Source organism: Chionomys nivalis, chromosome 6 (genome assembly GCF_950005125.1).
Source record: "Chionomys nivalis chromosome 6, mChiNiv1.1, whole genome shotgun sequence".
NCBI classification, from domain to species: domain Eukaryota; kingdom Metazoa; phylum Chordata; class Mammalia; order Rodentia; family Cricetidae; genus Chionomys; species Chionomys nivalis.
In genome coordinates, this window is record NC_080091.1 from 86674311 (window position 1) to 86695263 (window position 20953).

The 20953-nt window shown below is 40.6% G+C and overlaps 1 protein-coding gene across 1 annotated transcript; it reads left to right on the forward strand.

Moving 5' to 3' along the window:
- Positions 1-16: 16 nt before the first annotated feature.
- On the forward strand, positions 17-19077 carry Dck (deoxycytidine kinase). Its single transcript, XM_057772114.1, has 7 exons — positions 17-379; positions 4543-4658; positions 9035-9228; positions 10126-10273; positions 12511-12626; positions 14367-14457; positions 17058-19077. The coding sequence occupies exons 1-7, from the start codon at positions 289-291 to the stop codon at positions 17082-17084; spliced, it is 783 nt and encodes a 260-aa protein (XP_057628097.1). The 5' UTR covers positions 17-288; the 3' UTR covers positions 17085-19077.
- The last annotated feature ends 1876 nt before the right edge of the window (positions 19078-20953 follow it).

The following is a 20953-nucleotide window of genomic DNA, read 5'->3' on the forward strand; positions in this document are numbered from 1 at the left end:
CCGACGAGCTCGCAGCGCAAGGCCCGCCTCTGCCCTCCGCGTCCCGCGGTGCCTGGCTAACCGGGTGGTGCCACACTCCCGGCACCGCCGGCTGGAGAGGCGGAGGCGTGGAGGGTGGGAGTCGGGGCCGCCAGGGCGTGGCCGCTCCACGGGCCCGCCCAGCCGCCTGCGCCGCCGCGCGCCAAAGTCAAAGTGCGGGTCCCGCCGGCGCGAGCGTGACCCTGCCTCCCGAGCTCCCGGCACCGCCGCGCTCCTGCAGGTCCCTAGCCCGAGCCGTCGCGAGCAGGCATGGCCACCCCGCCTAAGAGGTTCTGCCCTTCTCCCTCCGCCAGCTCCGAGGGGACACGCATCAAGAAGATCTCCATCGAGGGCAACATCGGTAAGGCGATCCCGCTCCGGTGCCGGTACTCGGCGTTCCCTCCGCGCCCGCGCGGTTGCTTCTCTGGACCTGCGCCATCCCGAGGCTTTGTGAGGCGCGCTCTGGGCCACTGCACCCTCTTTGTTGGGAACTTCCAAACGCGAGGGTTCGGGGCGCAGTTGGGGGGGGGGGGAGATGCTGCTTGTTTGTCTTGAGAGGTAACTTAGGTACGCGACACCCTTTTTTAGGTGTGCTTTTCCAGTAGGTTTCACTAACTTGCAGTTTTGCCACAAAATTGAGAACATTTTCGTCACCTCCCCCTTCAGTTCCCTTTGTGCTTCTTTGTAGTCAGCTTTCTCCCTTCCCATCCCTGTACAAGCCCTGACTTGTTTCTTTTCACTCCATGCAAATTTTGTTTTTTTTCCACAGTGACCTAAGCAGAACCAGAGTGTCTGGTCTTGTATGGTTCACCAAAGTGCTTTTACGATTCGCTCATGCTTTGTTTCTATGGTACTTTTTTTTTTTTTAATTTGGTTTTTTGAGACTGAGTAATCCTGTCTTGGAACTCATTATGTAGAGCCTTGAACTCTCAGAGATCTGCCTGCTTCTGCCTCCCAAGTACTGGAATTAAAAGAGTGCACCACCGCGCCTGGCCCACTGTAGTACTTAAAAAAAGGTGTTAAATAATATTCCACTAAATGGTATATACCTCATCTATTCCTCCGTGGTCGACATTGTGGGTTGGCGTTGGTAGCAATTCCTAAGACTGTGTAGGCATACGAGGAAAGGCGTTTTTAATGATTTTATGGTGTGGAATTTTTGACTCCCTTTCCCACATTCAGGTAGACCCTGGGTGGAGTATGGTTCAGACACATTAGAATTTCTGCCCGAATTGGGATAAACTACACCGTGCATGCGATTTTGCAAGGTGAACACGAATCTTCCATTCCTTTACACTTCCGACCACAGGAAACCTGATGGTGTTTCCTGTTTTGATAGGGCTGTCATTTGGGGGCTGCAGGTTGAGTGCTGACTGTTGATGTGTGCTGCAGATGGTCTCATTCGGATCACATTTAAAGCACCCACTCTTTAAGAAGGCAAGCAGGTGTGGATGCCTTCACAAGAGCAGAGCTGAAACACAAACAAGAGGCCTTGCTTTACTTGCCCCATCCTTAGACACAGGTCGAATCGGAAGAGATCCGTATTTCTTAAAAGTTCTTTGAGATGTCATGCTTACCAGCAAGACAACATACAGCCTCTTAGTGGATAAAGATGACCGTACGTAAGGAAAGGAGGAAGTTCTCAATAAAGTCATCCTTGAAGTAGATTTCAGTGGACGACCCCTGGGATCTGAACCATAATGTATTATCTATCTCCCTTCTCTCAAACCCAGGCAGCGTACACCTAGACATCTCCCCGCCTCTATTCGTCTTCAACCTTCTCAGCCCTGAAATCATCCTGTTTACCTGCTTGCAGAGCTGCTTTTCTGCATACAGATGCAGTGGTGTTACCTGTGCTTGAAATTCTTCCCTGACCTCCTCCCTACTGATCTGGAAAGAGCGGCACGGTAATGGCCGGCCTTTGCACACGGTTAGGAAAAGCTAGTTACAAGTATTGAGATTTCCCCTGAGCATCTAGATCTTTGACCAACCAGAAAAAAAGATTCTGATTATTTGGCCAGTGTTGGAGGGACTGCCATTTAGATTATTCATGCTAAGATAAGCACTTGTCATCTTTCCTGCAGGGAGGCGTCATGCCTTGCCTCTTGCTCCTGTAGTTTTGTACGGTTGTTTATATCCCTCTTACCTTATTTGTCCGGTCCAAACAGCCTGTTGATGTAAAAATTGTGTAATCTGTGAAGACTACCTTTTAATTCTTCTGTTCTTCCTAAAATTTGAAGATTGTTTGGTCATTTTTAGTCACGTAGCCTGTTTTCCCTTGTTCCATGTTGCTGAGTTACTCCCATAGTTTATGGAGGCCCTATTGACTCATTTCAGTGTGTTCAGAATGACGTACTGTGATGATGATTGCTTAGTGTTAGGGATTCATTTGTTAACTATGACTGTTTGGTTGTTTGTGTTTTGTTTGAGACGGTTTCACTGTACAGTCCTGACCTGCCTGGAACTCACTGTGTAGACCAGCCTGGCTACCTGCTTTTGAGTGCACAGCATCCAAACCCTGTGCCATCACCTCTCTTCCCATGACTTGAAAAACTATTAACAGGTGTTCTCGCTTGTTGTGGTCGCTCGCTTCATAGACTATATTAGCTTATTAGCTTTTTCCAGCTCTGATCTTCCTCCCAGACATTAAGGAAGGAACTGGGTAGTGATGATTTGTGAACTGCAAATGACTGTGATTACTCAGTTTGAAGTAAAATTTCACATTTGCAATTTTAAAGTATAACTCCGTGAGCTTTTTGTGGTTGTAATTGATGTCAGAAGAAGGCTTGATGTCTTAGCCTTAAGTACTTTTCGATTCTGGACTAGTTAGTTTGAGATACTTCAGTGTGTTTCTTGGCTACCCTGGATAATCATGTTCGTTTTTCTGCCGGGGCCAGTGAACGATGACCATTTAAATCGTACCTCTAGATAACTATAAACGTATCCTTTCCACACAGAATCTCGGTCACCCATGTTTCCCCCTCAACTAAATAGCCACCCAGTTTATCTTTGCCATTATTTCTTCTCTTTATGGGATTTAATACGCTTTGATATGCTGTCACCTTATTGATTCCCCTTTCCTTGATTTGTGCATGAGTCTCTAAGTTCCTTCCTGATTTTATTCTGGCCTTGTATAGTGTTGGAGTTTTGCCTGTACTTCTGCAAGTCAAAGGTAAGTTCTTGGTGCCCACCCTGAGCCCGTTTATAAGTAAGAGGACACTTGGCGAAGCTATGTATTTTGTGTGTGTGTGTGTAAGGTGTGTGTGTGTAAGGTAGAGGAAGGAAGAATATAATACTGGTCAATGATGCCTCATATAGCCACATTTGGTGACTTATGATAGAAAGGGTGTGGTGGGCATTAGAAGAATTGCTACGCCCTCTGCGCCACAAGGTCCAGTCTCATTGATAACCAAAATGATGACTATAGTGTGTCGATTACACATAAGCTATTTTTGTCTTTTTCTTTCCTGGATACCTTAGAAACTAGTGAATGATCAGGAAAAGTAAAGCTGTCTTTATTATTTTATTATTATTATTTAAGGGTTTGATAGAGGGCACAGAACCATAAAATCGAGGCAGACTTCTCCAGCTGTTACTCATAGGAAGTGCTTTGCAAGACTTAAAATAATTTCTATAGCCATAGGCTTATTAGGATCAGATTGTAATAGTTGCCAGCTCTTAAGCATTGAATGCGTCTTCCCATGGATTGTAGAGTTATTTCTTAATTGGTTTCTTTATTATTGGTAAATTATTTTGGTTGTATTGGGGTGTCTACTCTCCTTTTCCTCTTTTTAATTTTGTGGGGAGCATGGTCTTGCTCTGTAGCCCAGCTCAGCACTCACTGTGTAGCCCAGTTTGAACTTGAACTCAGAGCAATCCTTCTACCTAAGCCTTCCAAGTGCTGGGGTTATAGGTGTGTGCTGTTATATCAGCTGTAGTTTGTTTTTTGAGATGTGTCTTATCATGGAGCCCAGGCTGGGCTAGAATTCAAAATCTCTTTAGCTTAGCCTGCTGGATTGGGCGTTCGAAGTGCAGGCTACTCTTAGTGAGCTATTCAGACTGAGAAAGCAGAGGTAGGAGAAAGTCAGTTTCAGTACTATCTTGTCTTCCTGGGTTATGAGGAACTGAGGTCAGGGACTTGGTCAAGTTCACACAGCTGGCTGAAGGACAGGCTTTACCACTCTCCAGAAAGTTCTCTTTCTAAGGGCTTGGCTGAGGAAAGAAAGCTAGGCCAGAAGGCAGATGGTTTTTTTTCTTGTCATGATATCTTTTGTAAACTTAACTAGGGTTTCAAGTTTTCTGTTTCTTGCCTTTGGTGAACTAAAAATAATAACAAATTTGCTCAGCACAATTGGCTAAAGACCATCTTTAAGTTTTCATTTGTAAAAATAAAGGTGCAGAAAAAGGTCTTACTGTTTCTGCGTATGTACCATTCACTCTTAATCTTGTAAACGCTGATGACTATTGGTTATGTTTGCTTTTCAAATGCCTTTTCTTAGTTTTGTCTTTTCTTTTTTGTGACAGCTGCTGGGAAGTCCACATTCGTGAATATCCTGAAACAAGTCTGTGAGGACTGGGAAGTGGTTCCTGAACCTGTTGCCAGGTGGTGCAATGTTCAGAATACGCAAGATGAGTTTGAGGTATTCAAGTGAAATTTAAGTGAATACAATAAAAATTCTTTAGGGACTGACGGTGGTACAGTTCCCAGCACCCATATAGTAGCTCAGAATTGACTGTAACTCCAGATACCTTCTTCTGACCTCCGTGGGTACCAAGAACATATTCAGCGCACAGACATACATTCGGAGAAATCACCCATTCACATTAAAAAAAAAAAAAAAATTAAAAATCCTCTAGGTTAGGGAAGCAGTGCGTTTTGTCTTCTGCCCCCACCCCCACCTTTCCAGTAACCACTTTCAAGTCTAGCTGTGCATTTAAGATTTAGGCATTATTGCCGGGTGGTGGTGGCGCACGCCTTTAATCCCAGCACTCGGGAGGCAGAGGCAGGCGGATCTCTGTGAGTTCAAGGCCAGCCTGGTCTACAAGAGCTAGTTCCAGGACAGGCTCCAAAAGCCACAGAGAAACCCTGTCTCAAAAAAAAAAAAGTCAAAAAAAAAAAAAAAAAGATTTAGGCATTATTGTATCACAGTTTAAGATTTATGAAGCCGGGCGATGGTGGCGCACGCCTTTAATCCCAGCACTTGGGAGGCAGAGGCAGGCGGATCTCTGTGAGTTCGAGACCAGCCTGGTCTACAAGAGCTAGTTCCAGGACAGGCTCCAAAACCACAGAGAAACCCTGTCTCGAAAAACCAAAAAAAAAAAAAAAAAAAAGATTTATGAAAGTTCAAAAGCTTAAAGCAGCCAATAGTGATGGTGCTCACCTTTAATCCCAGCACTCGGGAGGCAGAGGCAGGTGGGTCTGTGAGTTTGAGGCTAGCCTGGTCTACAGAGCTAGTTCTAGGACAGCCAGAGCTGTTACACAGAGAAACCCTGTCTCGAAAAAACAAAAAGAAAAAAGTTGAAGTAATTTAAAAATCTAATTACAAATAAATTTTTGAGTGATTTTTTAAATATAATTTAAGTGAAAACATGTAAGAAAACCAAAACCTCCAGTAATTGGATTTTATTAATCTTTTCAGCCCTTTGTCATTGGAAATCCATTTCTTTTTTTTTTTTTAAAGATTTATTTATTATGTATACAATGGTCTGCCTGCATGTGTCCCTGCAGACAGAAGTTGGCACCAGATCTTATTACCGGTGGTTGTGAGCCACCATATGGTTGCTGGGAATTGAACTCAGGACCTCTGGAAGAGCAGTCAGTGCTTTTAACCACTGAACCATCTCTCCAGCCCCTGGAAATCCATTTCTATCGTATTTCCCTGTCCTATGCTTTCTCCACAAGCTTTCGTTCTGGACGGTTCATTTTTCTAGTCCTTTTCAGTACAGCATTGCGAATGAGAAAATAGGGGAGAAAGACTTCCGTTTCCTTTTTTCCTACAGGAAGTTATGGCTGTGTGTGGTCATGGTCCCTAAGCATTTTCATTTCTGGAGAAGCGAAATTGAAAGTAGAGAAGTTGGACGGGTCTGCCAGAAGCTTGTTCAGTCTGAAGAAACCTTGACAAAAAAGGGGGGCGGGGGCATTGGTGTGGGGGTTTCTGCTGGGAATTATTGGGCATATGGAAGGGAATGAGTAGCAGGAAGCTACAGCCTTCGTGGGTTGTCTTAGCTGCGGTGACTGTTGCTGTCATGGAACCCTACGACCAGGAGCAACTTTGGGAGGAAAGGTTTATTGGCTGAGACTTCCGCATCACAGTTCATCACCTGAGGCAGTCAGGGCGGGAACCTGGAGGAGGGGTGCTGCTTAGGGGCTTCCTCCACCCAGGACCAGCAGCCCAGGGTGGTCCTCACCCATCAATCACTAATTAAGACAACACCCTGCTGGCTTGCTTACAGCCAGATTTAATGGGGGCCTTTTCTAAATTGAGGTTCCCTCCTCGCAGATGACTGTAACTTGTGTCAAGTTGACACAAAACTAGCCCACACAGGGATATTTGTGAATTTTCTTCTCTCTCTCTCTCTCTCTCTCTCTCTCTCTCTCTCTCTCTCTCTTTCTCTCATCTTTTAGATATAAGGTTTTGATAACTAAACATATTTCTCACACTTTTATTTGCGAAGCATAGTTAATTTTAGGCTGGGGGCACAACTAAATATATCCCAATCCTTTAAATATCAAGGGACTTATCCCCATATGGAATTCATTTTCTTAAGTTTTGTGTGTTAGAGGCTATGGTCTTCTGTGCTTTAAGTAGGGTTCAGAAAATGTGGGGAACAGTATTTTATGAAACATGAAGCATTAAGTAGGTGGATGGCTTCTCTGTACTTTTGTATACTGTCTCTACTCATCCTGTCCTCCACAAATTTTAGACTCCAAAAAATGGGGTTCAGAGCTAGGATATAGCACAACAGTGGGTTGCTTACCTAGCGTGCCCAAGGCCCTGGGTTTCAGCCTTAGCACCACACAAAGCAACACAGGTGAAATGGCTTTTATTCTTCATCCAGCCCTTCTCCAACTCATTCTTGATCTGTTCTTTGTAGTTAGAATATGAATCACCCAGTCTCTGAAACTCGGCTCTCTTAGGATCCTGTCATCACTGAGGAGTGGACTGTGTGGAGACCTAACCACCAGTCCTCCTTTGGATCTTGTTTTGCTTCCTGGAGGTTGTGAAGTTGGAAGAACTCGGCATTAGAGCCTTCCTCTCTTGCATCTATATGCTTAACTTACTTGGCTGTAGCTGTTTATTTAGTGGATTTTTTTATACCTGCCATCTAGTGGCTGAAGTGTTAATGTGCTACCAACCGTCTACCTCCAGTCTGTCAGAATAAGACATAAAATACAAAGACTGTGGTTTCCTTCTTCATTCCCTAAATTCTGGCAGAATGATTTTGAGAACCAACAGATGACTGTTATTAGTCTCTGTTTTGCAGGCTCACTTAAAACAGTAGTTTACTCTCTTTGCTGATTTGCATGATGTAGTCTCAAAGCTTTTACTTAGTTGTTTTCTTTTTTCTTCCCGAGACAGGGCTTCTTTGTGTGTCCCTGACTGTCCTAGAACTCTCTCTGTAGACCAGGTTGGCCTCGAACTCATAGAGATGTGATACTCTCTTGTGGTAGACACCAGCAGTGAAATCACAGTGGCTCAAAACAATTAGAAGTTTCCTGTTGTGTACTGTCTTTTTAAGCTTTGATGCATTTTGCCCTTCCATAATTTCAGTTCGGAATTTATTTCTAAGGACAGAATCCCATTGTAAGTGGAAGAGCACCCTTAAGTTTGATCTGTTAGAAAATCAGGGACTGTTGGAAGCTGATTAACTGGGAGTATATGTGTCTCACCTCAGAGAGGCGTGTGTTACTTAGCTGTAGCTGATTTTTTTAGAGGTTTGTTTACTTTAAGAGTATGAGTGTTTCGCCTGCGTTTATATATGCATATGTGCACCATATGTGTGCGTGGTGTCTGCAGAGATCAGAAGAGGGCGTCAGATTTCGTGACACTGGAGTTCCAGTAGCTGCCGCGTGGGTGCTGGGAACTGAACCTGAATCCTGTGCGAGAGGAGTAAATGTCCTTAGCCAATGAGCTGTTGCCCCAGCCCCCATGTAGATGATTTTTTAAAAATTTTGTTTGTGTCTATCTTGCTTGTGTGTGGAAATCAGAGGACAGACTTTTGTAGTTGGTGTTCTTCTACCTTTGTGTGCGTTCCAGGGGTCAAACTGGTGTCATCAGGCTTGAGTGGCCAGCACTTCCTCTGACCTTACCAGGCCCATAGCTGATTATTCTGAGAAGGCAATAGGAGTACAATATTCTCTATCTTTTCTATTTTAAAAAAGAATGTATAAATCAAATATTTTTATTTAGCTTTTAAGTATTGGCATTTTTTTTGTAGGTCGTTAGTCACTTGTGAGAAAGGGTTATTTTAGACATCAGGTAAGAAAAGAGTGAGGAGAAGGAATTTAATGTTTTGATTTTGCTAATAATGTATTTATGAAATTTTTTTAAAGATTTATTTATTTTGTATGGTCTTTTGCCTGTATATATGTCTGTATTGTGGGTGCAGTGCCCATGAGGCCAGAAGAGGGTATCAGATCTTCCAGAATAGCAATTACGGTTTTTTGCCGCTACATGGATGCTGGAGCCAAACCTTTGTCCTCTCCAAGAGCAGCAGGTGCTCTTCATCATAGAGCCTGCTCTCCAGGACCCTTCCCCCCAGTTTCTCTTTTTGAACCTCTTAAAAAGTTAAAATAGCCAGGGACATGGTGGCTCGTCTCTTTAATCCCAACATTTGTGAGGCAGAGGCAGGAGGTGACTGTGACTTCCAGGACAGCTTTGTCTGTATCCTGAGTTTTAGGACAGTCAGAACTACATAGTGAGACTCTGTCTCAGAAAACAAGACAAAACAAAAAAGTAACCCTATTGGCAGTCTTATTTCTCTGTTTGTTTGTTCACCTCTTTTGCCAATTTAGGAATTGACAACGTCTCAGAAAAGTGGTGGGAATGTTCTTCAGATGATGTATGAGAAACCTGAACGGTGGTCTTTCACCTTCCAATCCTATGCCTGTCTCAGCCGGATCCGAGCTCAGCTTGCCGCCCTCAATGGCAAGCTCAAAGATGCAGAGAAACCCGTATTATTTTTTGAGCGATCTGTGTATAGTGACAGGTATGCAAATGGCTTATATTTGGCTCTTTGGAGTTTATAACTAGACACTTCCTTTTTTTCTCATTTCCTGGTAGTCAAATTGGAGGCTGAGCTGGAGGTTTTAGATAGCAAACGACATTGAAAAATAGCTTTAGCATTGATTAAGGTGCTAATGACGTTATGACAGCTCCCCCTTTCCCTCCAACCCCTTAGGATTCTCATCTGTTCTGAATGTATCTGGGTTTATATCCTAGACTCTTGCCTAGAAAAAGGAGATAAAAATTTAAAATTCCTAAAGGCATTTTAGAATTACTCTGCCTTTTGACCTCCTTAATTACCTCAGAATAGAGGCCCTTAAAGTTTTTGGTCTCAGGATCCCTTTTCTTTCACTGTAAAGTAGTCTAAAAAGTTTTGTCATTTGATACCCATATTAGAAATTAAGATTAAGAATCAGTATACAGTCAATATACAAAATATAAAATGAAAGAATCAATAATAAACATACTCTTTATTAATATAGAAAACTTCTGATTTAAAACAAAAATGTAGTGAAAGGAGTAGTATTGCTTTACATTTTTTGTAGCTCTTTAATAGTCTGAATTAAAACTGGGTTTTTATCCATGCTTGTATATTTATATTTGTGTATATGTATTTTGGTTGAAGTATACTGGGTGTGTGAAGTAAGTTGGCTTCTCATAGACCTGGAAGGAGCTTGGGACCTCCAGGGATCCTTATTCAACATTTTGAGAGCTACTGGGAAAGAACTCATTTCCAGTACTCGGAAAGACGTTTTGTGTACGTTTTCCAAGGCGCTCGTTGCCACAGATTTAGGAGTGTGTTTTATGCCCATTTCCTCTGTCATAATTGGTGTGTCTATGTGTTTGAAGGATGTGCATGCTGACGAAGATTCTCTTTCAGGTATATTTTCGCATCTAATTTGTATGAATCTGACTGCATGAATGAAACAGAGTGGACAATATATCAGGACTGGCATGACTGGATGAATAGCCAGTTTGGGCAAAGTCTTGAGCTGGATGGAATAATTTATCTTCGAGCTACTCCAGAGGTGAGACCAATAAACATTTGCTTGTGCCATTGAAATTCTGAAGTAATAGAAATCACAAGACGGATGTAGAAGTGACAATTTAAAACCAACTTCCAAGCTAGAGAGATGTCTCAGTGGTTAAGAAAGCTGACTGTTCTTCCTGAGGTCCGAAGTTCAATTCCCAGCATCCACATGGTGGCTCAAAATCATCTGTAACTCCAGTTCCAGGGATTCTGATGCCCTCTTCTGGCCCCTATGGGCACTATACACATGAGGTGGCCAGACATACATATAGTTAGCACTCAGAGACATAAAGTTAAAAATAAATAAATAAAATCAACTCTCTAGCTCCTAACCTGGAAACTCAGAACAGTATAGATTTTCTCAGCAAACTAGAAATCCAGATGCAGCAAATCAAGATTAGTTTTCTCTGTTCTTCACCAATCTTTTTTTTTTTTTTTTAATCTTAATTCCTAACTCAGCTTCTTGTCCCATCAGAGCTAGAATAAGAGACTTGTCAAAGCAACTTCTAAAATACAAATTCGATTAAGTGGGACTTAGGAGAGCTGTTTTAGGTACTATTGCATTTCTAGGCCAGTAGAAGGTCTGGGAACATAGTGGAAACTTTACAAATGCTTGCTTTCTGAATACCACAACTGTTGGAGGGCCACTTTAAGAAACATTTATGGTTACTTGTGAATTGGTGCAAAGAAATAGTGGCACACTTCAAAGAAATTTAGACATCAACGAAGAGAACTCCCCAAGAAATACACCTTTTATAGGTAAATTCATTTTCTATTTATGTATTATATTACATGAGTCCAGAAAGGTCCAGTCAGCTAGACTGACAGTGGGAATTTCATAGATAAGTATTCTGTTTCCTTTTCCCCTTCCTTCTAACTTCTCCCATGTCCTCACTTTCAAAATCATGACCTTTTAAGTTTTTAGCTATTATTGTTACATATGTATGTGTGTATAAATTTATAAACACGGCCTTCTTGCTCCCATGAGTATGTGTTTGGAGCTGGCTGCTTGGGATTAGATAACCTACCATGTCCCTGGGGAAGACTGCTTCTCTCTGTCTCAGCTCCTTATTTTTGAGACAAGGTCTCTGAACCTGAAGCGGCTGGCCAGCAACCAGAGGATGTGCCTGCTTCTGCCTCTCCAAGATTTTGTGTGGACTAGGGATCTAGCACAGGTCTGTCTGCTGGTGTGGTCGCGCTTTACTGACGGCTGTATTCCCAAGCCCTCATTTATGACCTTGGTTTTGTTTTTTGAGACAAGCTCTTTATGTAATCCTGCCTGTCCTGAAACTCACTATGTAGACCAGGCTGGCCTCTGCCTCCTGGGTGTGGGGACTAAAGGGCATATGTGACCACACTGGGCTCATTTGTATCTTTTAATTGAAAATTATTGAAAAAAGGATTTTTAGCAGACTGTGTCACAGTTCATGGGCTGCTGTAGTCTCGTGAATGTTACTTGTTGGGGGTCCTTGTTTTCTTTATTCTGCAGCGCTGGGGATTGAACTTGGGATACTGAGCATTGTAGACAGGTGCTTCACCACAGAGCACAGTGTGGTGGTTTTATATCTGGGTGTTGATAAGTTCCCACAAATTGTATGGAATTTCATTTATATGTATCCTGTTAGAGAAAAATGATTTAGAGTCACACAGTCAAATGTGACTATTTAAGCTTATGATTATTAAAATTATATATAAAGTTTGAAAATTTTTTTCTTTGGTTACCACGTTAGCCATGCTTCAAGTGCTGAAAAGCCATGGTGGCTGGTGGCCACCTTGCTCTGTCATACAGATAGAAGACAGGTATAAAGGACCTTGTGTTCTTTTAGGTTCTGGTGGTTCAGAGCGTCCATCCAGGGACGAGCTGCTCTTACAGGGGTGGAGTCTGGCCAAACACATTTGCTTAATAGCCAATTAGGATGGATAGATTGACACACTCTGATTGTTTTCTATAAACAAAATGTAGGTAGATATTTAATGATCTTCAGCTTCCTCCCTCCTTTTATAATACTTAATTAGTGTGTTTCATATGTGGATACTGATTTATTTTTCAAAGTTTAGCTTAATTGAAAACTATCATCTGACTAAAATAACACTTAAAGGGAAAAATGAGCTATACCGACTTTCCAGAAGAAATACAAATACAGGGTTTTGGCTAACGTGAAGACAGCAGAAAGGAAATTTTAACAGTAGTAGACACAAATTGTTGCTCAAATTTTTCTTATTGCTTTCTTTTAGAAGTGCTTAAATAGAATATATTTACGGGGAAGAAACGAAGAACAAGGCATTCCTCTTGAATACTTAGAGAAACTTCACTATAAACATGAGAGCTGGCTCCTTCATCGAACTCTGAAGTAAGGCCTTCTTACTGTTTGCTGTTCACTGTGCTTCCCTTTATTGGATTTTAGTCTAGTGGATGGGCGATGTGAGTAATTGTTTTTTCGCGACTGGGTATTTTCTGTGCAGCCCTGGCTGTCCTGAACTCACTCTGTAGACCAGGTTGGCCTCGAACTTAGAAATCTGCCTGTCTTTGCCTCTGAGTGCTGGGATTAAATGTGTGTGCCTTCACTGCCCAGCTAAATCTTTATTTTTACTCATGTATTCATAGTTAAGTCATTTGTTTGAAGATTTTTGTGACTAGTATCTTCTATTGGTATTTTTACTTTTAAGTGGTAAAATAAGCCTCTGTCTGTGTATGTTACTAAGATAACCTCAGGAATAATTTTAAGGCAGCGTAGTCTGTCTGACGTTGTATCTATTTTAACTTTTTACTTCCAGTTACACATTACTAGCCTTAATTCAAAAATATTAAATGTGAAATTTCAGAAAGAATTCATGGATTTAAAGTTGCTTGCTAAGCTGGCCGTGTCTTGCTGGCTGTAGTCCTGTTTCCTGGGAGACCGTGGCTGTACAGGAGCTTGAAGCCATACTGGACGACACTGCCATCCATCCTGGGTAGTGTTGAAACACTGCTGTCCGGGTCTGTCCGGTTCCACCCAGAAGTGCCCAGGATAGGAGTAGTCGCTCTGTCCAACTTGTCTAAGCATGCACAGGATGTACTTGATTGTCATTTAGTAACTGTTCTGTTCTGAGATTGTCACATATGATAGTGCTTATAACCAAGTATCCCTTCTCTTACTTAGTAATGCTTCTGAAATGCTAGAGTCATGAGGGATACTGGCAACCTTATAACAGAGAGAAGCTGTGATGTGCTTTATTTTATTTTATTTTTTTTGCGATTTTTATTTATTTATTTTTATTTATTTATTTATTTATTTATTTATCTATTAAAGATTTCTGCTTCCTCCCCACCACCACCTCCCATTTCCCTCCCCCAATCAAGTCCCCCTCCTTCGTCAGCCCTAAGAGCAATCAGGGTTCCCTGCCCTGTGGGAAGTCCAAAGACCATCCACCTCCATCCTGGTCTAGTAAGAGGAGTATCCAAACTACCTAGGCTCCCACAAAGCCAGTACGTGCAATAGGATCAAAAACCCATTGCCATTGTTCTTGAGATCTCAGTAGTCCTTATTGTCCGCTATGTTCAGCAAGTCCGGTTTTATCCCATGCTTTTTCTGACCCAGGCCAGCTGGCCTTGGTGAGTTCCCGATAGAACATCCCCATTGTCTCAGTGTGTGGGTGCACCCCTCGCCGTGTGATGTGCTTTAAATGGAAAGGAAAACGCTCTCAGGGGAAGGAAAATGCGGCTTTAAGGTAGAAATAGTGTTAAGAGTTATATGTATATGTTATGTGTAAGAAAAAATCCAGTGCATATGGCATAAATGTCACCGTGATCTCAGTCTTACAGGGAATCCTGGAATGCACCCCACATGGCCAGGGGAAGCTACTGGGATAGAGTTTAAAGTGTGTCTTCAGCCAGGACTTGAGGCATTGACTTTGTCGAGTCAGCTCTTGGGCAGTATGTACACATGGTAGTAAATCTACTGTAAAGAAGAGCCTGCCAGCCGCTTCCCTGCAGGATAACTTTAGTCTAGCATGAGTGACAGTATTTGGGCTTTTGAATATGAGTTAGTTGTTAATATTATTTTCCTGGATTTAGTGCTTTTCTGATTTTGTTCGTCTTTCTTTTTAAACAGAACCAACTTTGATTACCTTCAAGAGGTGCCTATCCTCACACTGGATGTCAATGAAGACTTTAAAGACAAGCATGAAAGCCTGGTTGAGAAGGTCTGTTTAGAAAAGACCTTGTGTTTGTTTTGTCTAAGACAGCTATATTAATTTGTGAAAACAGCTGCCTACAGAAAAGCTTCTATAAAAGTACATTAAGAGGGGCTCGGGGTCTAGCCGGGCGGTGGTGGCATACGCCTTTTAACCCCAGCACTCGTAAGGCTGAGGCAGGTGGATCTCTGTGAGTTCGAGGCCAGCCTGGTCTACAAAGCAGATGCCTAAACAGCTAGGACTGTTACAGGACAGGCTCCAAAGCTGCAGAGAAAGCCTCTCTTGAAAAAGAGGGCAGGGGTCTGTCTTTGAAGCACTGTGCTTTTTCTCATCCTTTTCTCCTGCTTTGTCCCGCTTTTTCCAGTATGGAGGGCATTTAAAGTCGTAGGATATATATACTCTCATTCATTTTTAGCTGATGTTTGGAGATTAAGCAATGTTAGTTTATCTATTTGTTGGAGACCATGTCAAGGATGAGTTGGCCTTATTCTAATCTTTGAGTCATTATTTTAACAGAGGTTAATTTAACCTTCAGAAAATTGAGAGTTGACCACTGTCTAAATGAGTAATGTAATTTATACATATAAGGGAGAGACTTACTGAAGAACATTAAGGTAATAATAGAAAGAATTGTATAATAAATCCTTATCTACCATTAATTAACTTAGTGATCTCATGTCTAGGAATAAACCATAAATTTGTTTAGTTTTGAGAGAAATTTGGGGGCTATTTCTGTTTGGTTTTTTTCTCATGAAATAGCTGGCTGTTTACTATAATAAAATATTGACTATATCTCAAAAATGGAAAACCTCAACATTTGAAAACTATTGCTGTGTATGGTTGGTAGCCTCTTCATATAAAGTAATACATATGTAGAAAATTCAAGTTAGTTACTATTTATGATATTAAAATATAAGGTAGAATTAAAATATGACACTATTAAAATAAAATTAGCAGCAGTTATAATAAGCACAAATTTAATTGAATCTGTAAAGCCACTTTAATTTTATTATTTAAAAGCCTTTTTTAAGATTTATGTATTTTTATGTATTTGGGTATTTTACCTGTATATGTATCTGCACACCAGAAGGGGGCATTGGATCCCAGTGAGCCACTGTGTGGGGGCTAAGAACTGAACCCGGGACCTCTGGAAGGCAGCCCGGGCTCTTAACCACTGAGCCAATTTCTAGTCCCTATTATTTTAAACTTCAATTTATTTTTTAATGTGTTGTGTCCGTAAGTATGTAAGTGCACCATATGTGTGCAGTGCTCCAGGAGGCCAGGAAAGTCAGATCCCCTAGAAATGGCTTTACAGGTGGTAGTGGGCTGTCATATGGGTGCTGGGAATCAAACATGGGTCCTCTGCAAGAGCAGCAACTTCTCGTAACAACAGTCATCTCTCCAGTGCCACATTTCTTAGCTTTAAGTAAATAGTTCCTTAGACCAGGAAAATGTCACATTTTTTTTAAAATTAATAATCCTGAGATTTGGGGGAGGGTATTTTTCAAAGGCGGCAATCTTTATCTTTTTTTTTTTTTTTTTAAGATTTATATATTATGTATACAGTGTTCTGCCCACATGTATGCCTGCAGGCCAGAAGACAGCACCAGATCTCATTACAGATGGTTCTGAGCCATCATGTGGTTTCTGGGAATAGAACTCAGGACCTCTGGAAGAACAGGCAGTGCTCTTAACTGCTGAGCCATCTTTCCAGCCCTAACAACCTTTATCTTTTAAGGAGAATTTTATAGTCTAGAGTGGAGAATTACAGTCTTGCATTATAGTCTTCCTCTGTTGGCTTATGCGGCTTTGCCCGTACACTGACATTCTAGAAATGTATGCCTTGGCTCTTCAAAGGAGTAGGGTCCCCAGCACCTCATGCTGTCTGGCAACTGGCTGTAACTCCAGGTTCTGGGAATCCGATGACGTCTTCTCTCTCTAGGCACCAGACATGCACATGGTACCTAGACATGCATTCAGGCAAAATGTTCACACATAAAAAATAAAAATAAATTCTATCCTTAATGTTACAGATTTATATGTTTGAATTGCAAAGGTGTTTAATCGCTTATAAATATCAGTATTAAGATTGTACATATCATTGATCTACATTATTTAAAAATAAAGAGACCATAGCCTAGAGGTGGTGGTGCACGTCTTTAATGCCAGCACTTGGGAAGTAGAGGCAGGTGGATCTCTGTGAGTTCAAGAGCAGTCTGGACTACAGAACTAGTTATAGGACAGCCAGGGCTACACAGAGAAATCCCATCTTGAAAAGTAAAACTCTTTCTCTCTCATATATATATATATATATATATATATATATATATATATATGAGAAAAAGAGAACGTGCATAAAATTAGTTAGAGGTCTTTTAAAATTGTATCAATCTTTTTTAATTATGTAAGTCTTAAATGTAAATTAATTAATGATTTTAGAATGTTTACCCTACTATAGAAATATTTAGTATTTGTTTTAAAAATAAGCGCCTGTTGTATTGTGATGGTTATCTATATAATTGGTGTGTTCGGCTTTTCTGTAGATAAAGATAAATGTTAGATATCAAATTAATTGAAGGAATTATATTAATTTATTTTTCTTTCCTCAGGTGAAAGAGTTTTTGAGTACTTTGTGATTGAACGGAAGACTGCAGGCAACAGAATGTCTCCAGAAGCTTCCGTCTGCGAGTCCTCGTAGCTTGATTTCCTACGAAGGTCTTCATAGGAGTCACGTTTTTAAACCAGTTTCGTTTTAAGGAGAACAACCTTTTCTTTGTATATATATTTTATTTAATATTCAGAATCCCCTGTAAAACGTTGTGTCCCTCCTTTACTCCCTTTCTTCCTCAACTTCCCCTCCTCAGTTTTGAGTCAGAGGTGTTCTCTCACACCAGGAAGTGTGGAGGTAGATGTTCTCAGAATCAGTGAAGTGACTGAGTCACTGTTAGGAAAGGCCCAGCCTTCTTTCTTCTCGGTTGTTATCCTGAGCAGGTAGACATGTTTTCATTGTTATCTCACTTCCTTAGTATTACATCTAGAGGGCGTACATTTTTGTAAGTTAGCATAGCTATTAGAAGCTGAAAGGCGTAGTTTGGGGAATCCCTAGAATAGGGATTTGTTTGAAGTGTGTGTTTTGTTTTTCATCTTGTTCCCTTTGGTGGTGCTGGACATTAAACCCAGGGTCTCATTCATGCTAGGGAACCTTTCTACAGTGAACTGTCTCAGCCCTGTAGTGTTTTTATCAAGTACCTCTCCTTCCACTCCACTTAAAGTTGACAGTAAGACCATGTGATCATCACCTCGTTGATGTTTATTCATGAGTCTGTGGTGCGTTTATAGAAAGAGGTTGAATTCTGTTCCCAGTGTGGTAATGGTGTAATTACTTTATAAATCATTTAATTTTTGTGTGTTTCTTCATCCGTGATGAGTACTTTTTTTTCTTTCTTTTTTTTTTTTTGTGAACGTAAATTTTGGAGAATGGAATAAATCTTTTTATATTTAAAAGGTACCTAAGACATTTATTACATGGAGTATAAATCTTCATGAAATTAGTTATTGCTTTTCTTGGATTACTATAGTTTAAATGCTTGTTTAAATTATGTTTTGCTTTTGTTTTTTTGTTTGTTTGTTTTTTGAGACAAAGTCTCTTTACAGCTTGAACTCCAACCACCTCTGTCTGTGCAAGCCTTGTCCCCTGGCTTTCCCCACCCCACTGGCACACGCGCGCCAGAGCACCAGAGCTGGGATGCTGGAATTAAAGACACGCAGCACCACACCACCACACCTGGCTCTGATTTTCTTGAAATTTCCTGTTTCTTTCAGTTTTTATGTAAAATGGTGATAGAACATAATGACAAGTTTTGCATTGGCCCTGTATTGATAATTAGTCTCTCTACCTCTATACATGGTGAGACACAGAGGTGGATGGTGGAGCGTTTCGGATATTCTGTCTGCTCCTGCCAGTCCATCTAAGATCGAAGTCACACACTTCTGCTGGGAGACTGTTGTGATCACAACTTTGCTTCATAGTTTGCTTTGTAGAGTTTTTCTAAAATCTCTTATACTTACAGAGAAATAGTTAATAAAACAATTTTGTTTTATATATAGTGTATCATGGAAATGTTACAGTTTTTAGTTGAACTAGGAAATAACTTTAACAAATTCCCAAAGGCTTTAAGTTCCTGTTAACAGTGCATATATCTCTAAACTGCTTTGGTGTTTAGCTGGGAACGTCCTGTATATAATTAAAGAAGTATTTTTATTGTTTTTTTTTCCCAGTGTAGTCTTTTAAGTTAATTCTGCGTTATTTTTACCAGGTAATTAGCCTTTCTACTTCACATTAGGAAAAACGTGTAATTTCTTGAAATGAAGAATTGCATTTATTTTGAAGCTATAATTTTCCTTTGTAAAAATGTTACCTTTTATTTTTGGTTTCTTATTCAAAGATGATAATTTAGTGGGTTAACTGGTACAGTAGCACTGATCTTTGAAAAGGGGATTCAACTTTAAATCTGTAATAACAAAAAATAAATTGTCTTGTGATATATCTGACCTTTTTCTTGTTTGATATAAATAAATTTGGCACCTTAAATGTTTGTCAATAAATACATTTAAATTTTTTGAACTATAGTGAGAGAGTTTAAATTTTCTGAACCAGAAATCATCTGGTTTTCTTCTAGGAATTTTATGGCTTTGTGTTTCCCGTCTAGGTCTGTGCTCCATTTCCAGTGTTTGAAGGTGTTAGATCTGTCTGTGGGTTTGCGTGTGCGCATGTATGCCTGCTTCAGCACCATCTTTGCTCCTCTTTCTAAAGTGATCAGCTGACTGTCTTTATTCAAGCCATTTCCTGGGTTCTGTTTGGTTGGTATGTTTGTCTGTTCTTTGTCAGCACCGTTTTGTTTATTATAGTTTTATAGTAATTCAGGTCTTTCATTTGTCTTTTTTACAAAGCTTGGCTTTGTAGACTGGCTGCCTGGAACTCCTGCTCCAGCTATAGGAGTTTTCTGGCTTTCTTGCCTAGTGCATGTGCGCGCATGCGCATACATACATATACACACACACACACACCTGGCATGCATAAAAAATAGCCAAGAAATACATTACAAATGCTCATCATCATTAACATGAAGAAGATGCAAATCCAAACCACTCAGATTTCATCCTAGTCAGAAGGCTGCAATAGAGACAATAACAGAGGTGGATCAGAATAGTGTGGGTTGGAGGAGAACTTGAAGAACTGCTAGTAAGAATGTTCAGCTACTAGACCTGGAAAGAATAGTACCCAACTTCATATGGAAGAATAAGATCCCAGGACAGCCAAAACAATCCTGTTCAACAAAAGAACTTCTAGAGGCACCACAATCGTGGGCTTCAAATTCCACTATAAAGCTACAGTAATGAAAACAACCTGTTAATGGCATAAAAACAGACAGGAGGACCAATTGAATTGAATCGAAGATATGGATATCAGTCCACACACCTACAAACACCTGATTTTTGACAAACTAAAAATATAAAATGGGAAAAAGCATATTCAACAAATGGTGCTGGCATAACTGAATATCAACATGTAGAAGAATGAAAATAGATCCATATCTATCGCCATGCACAAAACTCAAGTCCAAATGGATCAAAGACCTCAACATAAAACCAACCACACTGAATCTCCTTAACTTAGTGGTTCATGTTTATTGTCAACATAGGTTGAGATATACATAGAGGATTGGTAAGGGACACTTCTGGTTATGCCCTTGAGGCTATTTACAGAGGATTATGTTTTAGAGATTTATTTTAAACTACATATGTGCATGCATATTTGAGTTGGACATTTAGCAAATACCATCGTTAAGAATGTGAATAGATCTCATTAGAAAAAGAGATATGCAAATGAGGAATAAGAAAGAAATACCTCGTTTCTCTAATATGTTTCCTGACTTTGTGTTTTATGGGTTTCTCATGTGCGCATCTGTGCTGCTTGTGCTTTTTCTTTGTTTCTTTTCCCCCTGTTTGATTGTTTTGTTCTGCCTTGGTTTGTTTTGTTAGTTGCCTATTTGTTTTCTAAAGAGAAAGGAGGCGTGGCGTTGCACAAGTGGGTGTGGGAGGAGGATCTGGGAAAAGATGAGGAAAGGGAAACCTGTGATTAGAAAGAATTGTATGAAAAAATATATGTTCAATAAAAACCAACAAATCATAGAAACAAATACCTTGAACACAGTAACCCATCAAATTTTACAAGATATAAGCTACTTGAAGAAAATCAGAATGAGGTGTAGATTTATATACCGAGTGTTGGAACAGCACCTAATTCAAAAAACAAACCCAAAGCATTAGACATAAAAAAGTTTTTTAGGCCCCAGGGTAACAGTGGGTGACTTTTAATACCAAGGATAACTTTGTATAACTGGATAAAACATCTCCAAATTCTTGTGAGAGCACAGAAGACTTCAGGTAGCTAAGGAGCCTGAGCAAAACCATATTGGAAACAAAAGAAGACACAAGGAAAACA